Below are 9058 nucleotides of genomic sequence, written 5' to 3' on the forward strand. Positions count from 1 at the left end.
TACATATGCGTACCGAACCGAAAGCACTGTATCGAACGGTTCAATATCGATACGAATATCGTTGCACCCCTAATTGAAACCTGTGGGAAGATTGTAGAAATACAACTTACAGGTGTGAGTAAGTATTTTTGAGCATTTGTTATGAGATTTCATTTCACTGGTGATTCTATACGTGCAATTTCACATACTTGTGATTAATGAAATTCATGAAGTTATTGTTTCAAAATAGCGGCCGATATAAGGTGTTTAGTGGTGAGACTTGCTTCTATAAATACTTATTTCCCTCATTTGTCAGCTCCCAGGAAACACCAACTGCTTGACTTGCTCAGACGACGGCAGGTATCTCTGTCTGGGCCACTCCGGGGGCTTGTCTGTGTGGTGTGCGTCATCTCTGAATCGTGTTGCAGGGTGGCTGCAGGACAGGCTGGAAATGACATCTATCCAGATGACCAGTATGTCTAAGACCATGTATCTGCTTGGCACTGTTGATGATATGGGTGAGTTATGGTCCACCAGGCTTTCCTTGGGTTGCTTCTGCTGTTTATAACAATTATCTGCCATAAAAATATATCAGACAGCTGGAAGTTTATAGATTAGCAAACGCACACTGACATTTGGCCGTGCAATGCCCTGGCAAGCTGTCCAAGATGCACCCCGCCCTCTCACCCTATGACAGATAGGACAGGCTCCTGTCACTATTCTTTTTATTGGCCGCTTTCACACAAAATCAGACTTTGCTGCTGCCTCTGGTTAGGAATCTGTGCAGTAGGCACATTTTCTCTAAGAAGGGATGTTTGGTTTCCAAGAGCCTTGTTGGGTTTCTTGGCACAATCTTAGCATAAGTTAACTCCACCCAAAAAACTGTTCATTTTTAAGTCATAAAAAATATTATTCTTGCAGTCAGTCTGAGCCACTGTTAGGTTAATCAGGGCATCTGATGTAATTAATGTAGTAAATGTTATTTAATTCATGCCTTTTTGTGCATTTAATGCTCCATTTTAATTGTACATTTTGTGAACCACTGCCTTAGACAGTAATGCTTTTTGAAGTGTGTAAACAGGTTCTATATTATTAAATGTTATTCATCATACTGACATCATTGCTATCATCTACAGGTGTTGCGAGAGTCTTTGGTCATCATTCAGACTCGATACACCTCCTCTGCGTTACTAACATTATGGTGTGTATTGTCACATTTTACTAAATGACTTATATAACTGGGACAGGGTGTGGTTTTCACTTAGAATTTTTCTGTTTTTAATTATTAAAAAAAAAACGAAACAAATCAATTATTTGAATAACAGGAAGATATCAACAAAAGGAGCATTTGTTTGTCATTTGAACTGTTTGAAGGGGGAAATTATGGAGCTGCATCACTCAGTTGTAAGTATGAACTTCTATTTTAGTTTTTATGATGGGATTTAGTTACAGAGTTTGCAATCAAATGCAAAGTTTTATTCATTTTACATATCCTATCAGGCGGCGGAGCTGTTTGGCTTGAGGTCTACCAGTTTCCTTCAGCAGCATGGCTGAAAGAGTTGGAGAATGCACAGGTAATGAGTCACAGTTTAAACTGAAATAAGAATGTGTTTTGGGTACCGAACTCTGGGAAGGAGTGCTAAGACCAAAGATTTTGAAGTCCTGGTTACATCCCAGTCTCTCTTTGTACTTTATGCCATTTGTTTTCATATTAGACTTATGTTACCATCATTTTTTTTTCAGGTTTTCCCATCCTCTTGGTTGTTTTTCTAGATTTTACCTCTAAACCTGAAATGCTTGGGGTATTGTCATCATCCAGCTGGGCAAGTAGCATTAACACCCAGCTAGGATTTTCATATTTAATACCTTAGGCATATCTACTAAAAATCTTAGACAAGTTCAAATATCCATGACGTTGACCTCAAGGCCAAGGTCAGAAGTCAAATTTTCTGAAAATTTTGTGAACATGACAATTCAAGAAAGATGATACAAGGACTGTCAAATTAATATGATAAGTGTATGTATTAAAAATCTCAGTTTGAATCTCAGTCACCTCGACCTCAATGTGAGGGTCAGAGGTCAGGTTTTCTGAAAACCTTCTGAATGCAGAAGGTTGCAATAAGGAAGTTACCTAGGATTTTCAAATGGATGCAATGGATGACAATGAATCCACTTTTTTTTTTCACAGATTTGGCCTTTTAAAGGCATGTGGTCCTAAACTTTTGATCAGTTGTAAAACAGCCTGTTTCAGTTTAAGTATTGTTTTCAATAAATTGCATGCTCAAAAAAAAAGTTTTGTCTCACTCTCATTTCTTCTTGGTACATGTTGAAGCTCTATTTGGAACCTTGTTAAGATCCAACCATGCAGAATATGATTTTTTGCCATTTTGCAAGTAGTCTTTTGATCGAGACTATATATTGCATGTGACTGAATCACACATTATATAAACAGTGTTTTTGTTTTTTTTTAATCCTCAGAACCCAAACTCATCTGAATGGTCACCAGTTACCGTAATGATTCAAATCAGGCCACCAAAAATCCCAACAGGTATAACTTTTCTGTTAGAGCAGAAGCATTACATTTACACTGCGCTACAATTTAACCAAACATGCAGAGATGTATGTGGGTCTATCAGTTTTTATGTATTGTATCTCTTGTTTTTATGATTGAAATAAAAATGCAGCCAAGCAACTGACCTTCATGTTTCTGCTTTTTGGCAGAGAAGGCACTCAGTAGTCCACCTGAGACGTCGCAGCCAACAGACTTTCTGATGCACTGTTTGGCTCTGGACATAATCAGGAGCAGCAGCCATCGTTTGGAGAAGCCGCCCTTCAGTACAGATGAAGGAAAAAGAAAGGAAATGAATGAAAGCCCAAGGTGTGATAAAGTTCATGCCAATACAATCAGCATTCCAAAGCTAAGCTGCTTTCATTGGTTGCTCTGTTTTGTTTTGGTCAGTCTGTCTGTCTAAAATAAATCCTACGGGGCATCTCTAAAATATCACCATGGCTGAATTCTCCAGAGCTTTTCTTGATTGGGAGTTCACAGATATTCTGCAGATTGTCTGTCTGTATTAGATAATAATTATAGGCTCATTTTGTTTATATTTGTAAATGTCATCCTGCTCGCTCACCTCAAAATTTAAAAATCTGCCCACTTTGCATCGCCAGCAGATATTTTGCTCGTAGTCGTTTGAAGTCGTCGAATGTTGTTGACTTTTAGTGGTCTGTAGTTGCCACATTGGTGCTCCTCACTTCCTGTGTGGTTGCCCTCTAAGACCTCATGTGGTTAACTAAAGAAAACTAGAATGACACTAACAGACTCATTCAGAAATGCAAAGAATCACTAATCAAACCAGTCACTACATTATCAGCAAATCCAGTATTAAAGACATAAGATGAGTTAGTTCTACATCTTAATATAAAGAGTAAATAAAACTCACCTTTGGGTACTCCAGCATTTGTAATCTGTCTGTCTGCAAACAATTATCTCTTTTGTTACATATTAGTTACTGAATCTTTTCCAGACATTGCACGTGGCACTTTCTTCTGCCCTGTGGTCCTGGTGACAGCAAAGCAGAGTTTCAGCCAGGTTTGTAGCATTAAGTGTTATTGCTTAATTGCTTAACAGTAATTTAAATATGTCAAACCCATATGGAAGTTTCCACAATAATGATCCTTCTGTCTTTCTGACCTTATATGTACGATTGATGAACTGATTGAAAGTCACAAGGGTATCCTCCTGCTTTGGATTGTATTCGTTATGCATTCAACAGTCAGATCCATTAAAGACATATTCAAGTCTGTATGCAGACCATGCTCCTGCTAATGTCATTTTCACTGTCTGACCTTTTCTTAGGATTACTTGTCGCTGTTGCTGTGTGGTGGAGTGGCAGCTGTAATCTTCTTCAGTATTTCCTAAAAAAACCACCAAAGAGCAGCCCAAGTATGATATTTTATTAATTAAGAGATAAGTCTAGATACTAAGAACAAAAGCTTTAAAAAGTGCTGATATTACAGCATACTTTTCTTTACACCAGTGAGATTATTTTAACGTTTTGGAATGGCCTTCTGTTTGATGCAGATGTGGACCCGATGCCAGATGTATTGTGGCCAAATGCAATGGAAATCCTCTGCTCAGCTGTTAGTAAATGCAACCGTTACATCGCTCTTGGGCTCAGTGATGCCTTGGTGTGTGTCTGGGACAGGCGATCCGGTGAGTAAATCCTACGGGGCAGCTCTAAAATGTCACCATGGTTGAATTCTCCAGAGCTTTCTTTGATTGGGAGTTTACAGAGTTTCTGCAGACATCCTTGTTTTCCGTTAAAATGAAATCTGGAAAATAGAATGTGAACATCAGTTCACATTCTGTAAAGTAAAATGAATGAGAATATGAGTATATGAGTAATATGCTATGAGAATATGAGAATATGAGTAATATGCTGAAGAAAAAAAAGATTTTGTCTCTAGCTCATGACACTCAGGAATGAGTTTAAAATCGTCTTGTACTTTAGTTAGATATGAGGACTCAAAACTACTAAAAAATATATATATATAAATCAAAAGCCACCAAAGTTTTACCCACGCATGTGTATTTAAAGGGGCCTGTAAATTGGCAGGGCTTTTTTAAAATATATTCTAAAGTTCTTATACAAAAAAATCAGATGTTCTCAGGAAGTTAGATGAAAAGCAATTATTGGTTTCCTCACAGAATATCCATTTTCTTCTATTCTGTGTCTCTGCAAACACATGGACAGAAAAGGCAGACATCCTTTTGTCTCCCTTACTGACACTTAATAATACTGACACAACAGTGTCAGTATTATTAAGTGCTTCCAAAGTTAAACACGCATCCAGCTGTGCACATGACAACACAGTTCAGCTAATAATCACGTTCTCAGTAAGCTGACAGATATATTTATTCTCCAACAAAAACATGACTGAAAACAGTAATTAGCAGGAGTCAGATAGCAGACAAATACACAGTCTCTGATGTAATATCTATGAGGCTAAAAGTCTTAAAGCTTTTTATTTATTTCTATTCTAAACTAATTTTAGCCTGTTTATTCCTCTTTGTTTTTATTTCCAGGGGCTCCATTGTCTCTCGTTTTAATGCCAGAAGCAAACAGCGCCTTATTCAGGGTACAGTTTGTGGATTGCTGCCCTGTGACTGATGATGACTTCCAGATTTTTACTGCTGAAAAAGTCCATCTTTTGATATTGTGTAAAAGTGGAGCAATTCAAACCGTCACAACTGGACGGGGGACAAAACCCAGCACAAAGCAGCTCTCTGAAAGGTTGTCTGAGTTTTACATGCGTGGTAGCGTGGCATTGTATTAGATTAAATGTTTACACATCACTTTATGTGTCTGTTCAGGCCAAAGGACAGCAAGGACCTCCCAACTGTCACTGCGTCAGCACAGTTCCTGCAGGGATTGGTAGGAATACTCAAGCTGTTGATAAAAATATACAATGGATTGCCATAATACTTATAATGAGGTCAGTGTATGGGCAAATAACCCTTGTGAGACAAAAGCTCAGGCTTGAGACTGCACTAAATGCATGGGCATAATTTTGTGCTGAACATTGGGGGGTGTCAAGATTTCTGTCTAAATAAATAAATAAATCTGGGTAAATTCCCAGATGATTAAACATGCAAACTATTTTGCTGGTAATAACTGAAATGAGTAAAGAAAATCAACAGCCTATTTATGCAAGATCATTCATAATTTTATTGGGGGGTGTTATATTGGCTGGGTCTGATTATTAGGGGGGTCATAACCCCCCCTGGAAATTACGCCCCTGACTAAATGCACCATTGGACCTTTATGATGTAAAGGTTCAGTGGACCTAGTATAAGATAAATGGGTTATTTTGAACTGCAAGTCATGCACAGCTACTGGAGTAGGGTTCAAAAATAGAAGTAAGCACTAGGAAATCAACACAATAGGTTCCCTTTAATGACTTTAAGTTCTTATCTTACTGTCTCATTTCTCTTGCCTCTGTGAGTCACTTGTAATGCAAAGGAGTGGAAAAATGTCCATCCAAGATGTCATCAACAACACCACTGTGTGCTTCCTGACTCCTCCCACAACTCATCTCATTACGACTCCCCACAGTCCAATTTATGCGCTGAACTCCAAACAGCAGAGTCTGTTCATACGAGGTAAACCCAAACACCATTTTATGATAACAGCATGTTCCTGGATTAATGTTAGAACAATACTGTAAATAAAGTTTTTTTTATTTCTCATCCAGGTGACCAGGACACCAGCTGCAGTGTTACATCTGAAGAAAGGAGCCAGAGCCAGCTTTTCGTCTTCCGTTTTGCAGAGTCTGACATCTTTAAGCAGCACGTTGTTTCATATCCTGAGTCCACACGACAGCAGCAAACTCTGAGCTACAACACCTTAAAGGAAACCTGCAATCTCTACCTTCAGAAAAGGTTAGCATTGTTTTTGTACTGTATGCAGACTGTTCTTGAACTCCACAAATGACTTGTATGAGTAAAGTAAGTGTATGAGAATGATAAAGTAGCATTGTGTTTTTCCTGCATTTTCATGTGAAGAGCACAGTCTGTGGAGGAAAGGAACAAAACTCTGACACAGACATGGGAGCAGCTGCAGGAAAATCCAATGAAGAATTGCAGCAAATGATAAAGATACTAATAAAGTGATTCCCACCATCTGTAAAGCACTACTCACCCAGACACAAAGTGGAGGATCCTATTAAATATTATTTCTTTAATTGATAAACTTAGCAAATATAAATATAGAACTGCTGAAATTGTCTTAAGATATTGTCCTTGTTTTCTGTTATTTAAATGTTTTTGATGCATTTGAATTGTAAACTGAAATTGTTTTATTAAAACATCAATAATTTTGAGAATCTGTTTCCTGGTGTATGGGCACACACAAAGACTGCATGTAAAAGATGAGTAGCTTCCAGATTTGAAATGTGAAGCCAAAGGGGAACTCATTTAAACCTGTATTTTTCTAATTGCCAGCAGGGGGCGACTCCTTTAGTTGCTTTTGTAAGTACCTGCAGGAAACTGAACTTTTGTTCTTTTGGTCTATGACCAATGTTCCCTCTAATTTTTCACGTGTCTGAGCGAACACACAAACTCCCTGAGCGATCCCTTGGACCACTGTGAGTGACATCAGACGTGTGCACTGTGGTCACGCCGGCATCTAATCCATCCAAGTTACATGGTTTATTAAAATAATCAAATTACAGCATTTACATTTATGTTAGACTACTTTTAATTAACTGCTTTAGCCCACTTACAATGAAAATGTAAAAAAAAATCTAGTCATTGACCTGTGTAGTATGTTAACACTATTGGAAGTAAAAATAACTTGAACTCCAATTTTGAAAGCACAACTTTCTTTCTTTTTTAAAAAGCGCTGACTTGTATTATGAGTCTGTGGTCTGGGAGAGAGTCCTGTAACTCTCTGTCTGCAAAATATAGTATATAATGACCAATGCTGGGCAATTAATTATATAGTTAATTCTTCAAAAAAAAATTTTGCAGCTATTTTTTTAATGCAGCCAAGGCGGTTTTTTAAATAAACATTTCAAACTATTTTTAGAACAATCAGCTGTTCTGCATCAAATCTGATGCCACACAAATTATTTGTGCCACTCCAAAAAAAATTTTCTGTCCACTATGAGATAAAGGAGAACATCACAAGCCTGATACCTGCAAGCCTTACAACAGGAGATGTATCACTCCTGTAACTTCTGTAACATTCAGCAGTCGCCTCATTGTTCTGACACACACAACAAAAACTACACTACACACTAACTACACAAGATTTGCGCTAAACGTCTCAAATCTCTCACATCTCAAAGCACCGCCGCCGTCACTCCTAAAACTTCCCCCCATTTCTTAACAACTAGATGCCACGTTGCCATATCATTTTTTGATTGGTTGACATAGTACTTTTTTGGACGAATAGGAAAGGGAGAGGGGGGTGGAGTTTTTGCTCACATGCGGAGAGTGCTTTCGAGCCTTTTTTCTTATAAAACGCCGTTTTTACCGTTTATTCCTGCAGTAAATATAAACAACGACAGTATTCAGGAAGAAAATCCAAGTCCATACTTTTTCCGTCAATTGTTCCGTCTGTCCTGCTTACAGCTTGTACACGTTGTCATTAACGTGGCTTCACTCCACATCAGCCACGCAGCTTTCCTAGCTAAAACACCGGTGTCGGCACATAAGGACGCTGTCATAGCCTGTCAACCACGCTGATTAGCTGCGTATATACGAATGTAAATCGCATCATTGACTGGACTATGGGATAAGGTGGCATCGTTCTAATCCCATATGGGAGCAGCCAGTCACTGACTAACACTGCAAAACAGAATTGTTATAGTATTAATTTTAATTTCAATTCAGGTTAGATTTTTTTTGTGCACAACACAGATTTTCTGTGCGCAGAGAGCGTGCCAGCAGTGCTCAATTGCGCACGTGCGCAGCTTAGAGGGAACATTGTCTATGACCTCATTAAATTTTATCCTGATAGGTTTATGAACATCATGCTCATTTTGGAGACTAACAACTAATGTGTAGTCTCCAAAATGAGCATGATGTTCATAGAGGGAAATAAGGTTTCATGCCTGTGTTATTTGCAGTAAATGTTCATGATTTCGGATACAAAGTTGCTGAAACATGGTCCTCTCACAGCAAAACTTTACCTGGGAGAACTCATAAATCCAAAAGTGACTCAAACCATGAATCTCAGGTTTTTATTTTATTTCAAGTAAGATCAGATTTCAGGTATTAAATGTGACTTGTAGAAAAATGGTCCTTGCTTTTATATCTGCTGAGCTCGAGGGACATTTATTTAAAGGATGAATGTATGCAAGCTGAGCTGAGCTCAGTCGCAGCATGTTGACATTTTGTTGCCTTTTGGGGCCTTGAATGTGTCATAAGTCATGTTTTCAGAAGACAGGAAAAAAAATGTTATGCAACAAAATTAACAAAAACAATTACACAGTGTAGCTTAAGAGTACGGAGCACCACAGGGGACATGGGAGAAAAAAAATTAAGACGGACTTTTGCGAGATCTCGCAA

General features: G+C 38.2%; 1 protein-coding gene across 2 annotated transcripts in view; it reads left to right on the top strand.

Annotated features, from left to right (window-relative positions):
* Nucleotides 1-6828, top strand: part of wdr93 (WD repeat domain 93) — an 11565-nt gene extending 4737 nt beyond the window's left edge. For both annotated transcript variants that reach the window (XM_005733390.2, XM_005733391.1), the window contains 14 exons: nucleotides 296-497; nucleotides 1116-1180; nucleotides 1305-1383; nucleotides 1480-1553; nucleotides 2458-2527; nucleotides 2701-2857; nucleotides 3507-3571; nucleotides 3839-3925; nucleotides 4064-4195; nucleotides 5069-5276; nucleotides 5357-5417; nucleotides 5989-6145; nucleotides 6238-6424; nucleotides 6548-6828. In XM_005733390.2, coding sequence (XP_005733447.1) covers nucleotides 296-497; nucleotides 1116-1180; nucleotides 1305-1383; nucleotides 1480-1553; nucleotides 2458-2527; nucleotides 2701-2857; nucleotides 3507-3571; nucleotides 3839-3925; nucleotides 4064-4195; nucleotides 5069-5276; nucleotides 5357-5417; nucleotides 5989-6145; nucleotides 6238-6424; nucleotides 6548-6635 — 1632 coding nt within the window. In that variant the 3' untranslated portion in view covers nucleotides 6636-6828. The remainder of the gene's footprint in view (nucleotides 1-295; nucleotides 498-1115; nucleotides 1181-1304; nucleotides 1384-1479; nucleotides 1554-2457; nucleotides 2528-2700; nucleotides 2858-3506; nucleotides 3572-3838; nucleotides 3926-4063; nucleotides 4196-5068; nucleotides 5277-5356; nucleotides 5418-5988; nucleotides 6146-6237; nucleotides 6425-6547) is intronic.
* Nucleotides 6829-9058: the final 2230 nt, after the last annotated feature.

Source organism: Pundamilia nyererei, unplaced genomic scaffold, assembly GCF_000239375.1.
Source record: "Pundamilia nyererei isolate P.nyererei 1_Seehausen unplaced genomic scaffold, PunNye1.0 scaffold00051, whole genome shotgun sequence".
Classification (NCBI taxonomy): Eukaryota; Metazoa; Chordata; class Actinopteri; order Cichliformes; family Cichlidae; genus Pundamilia; species Pundamilia nyererei.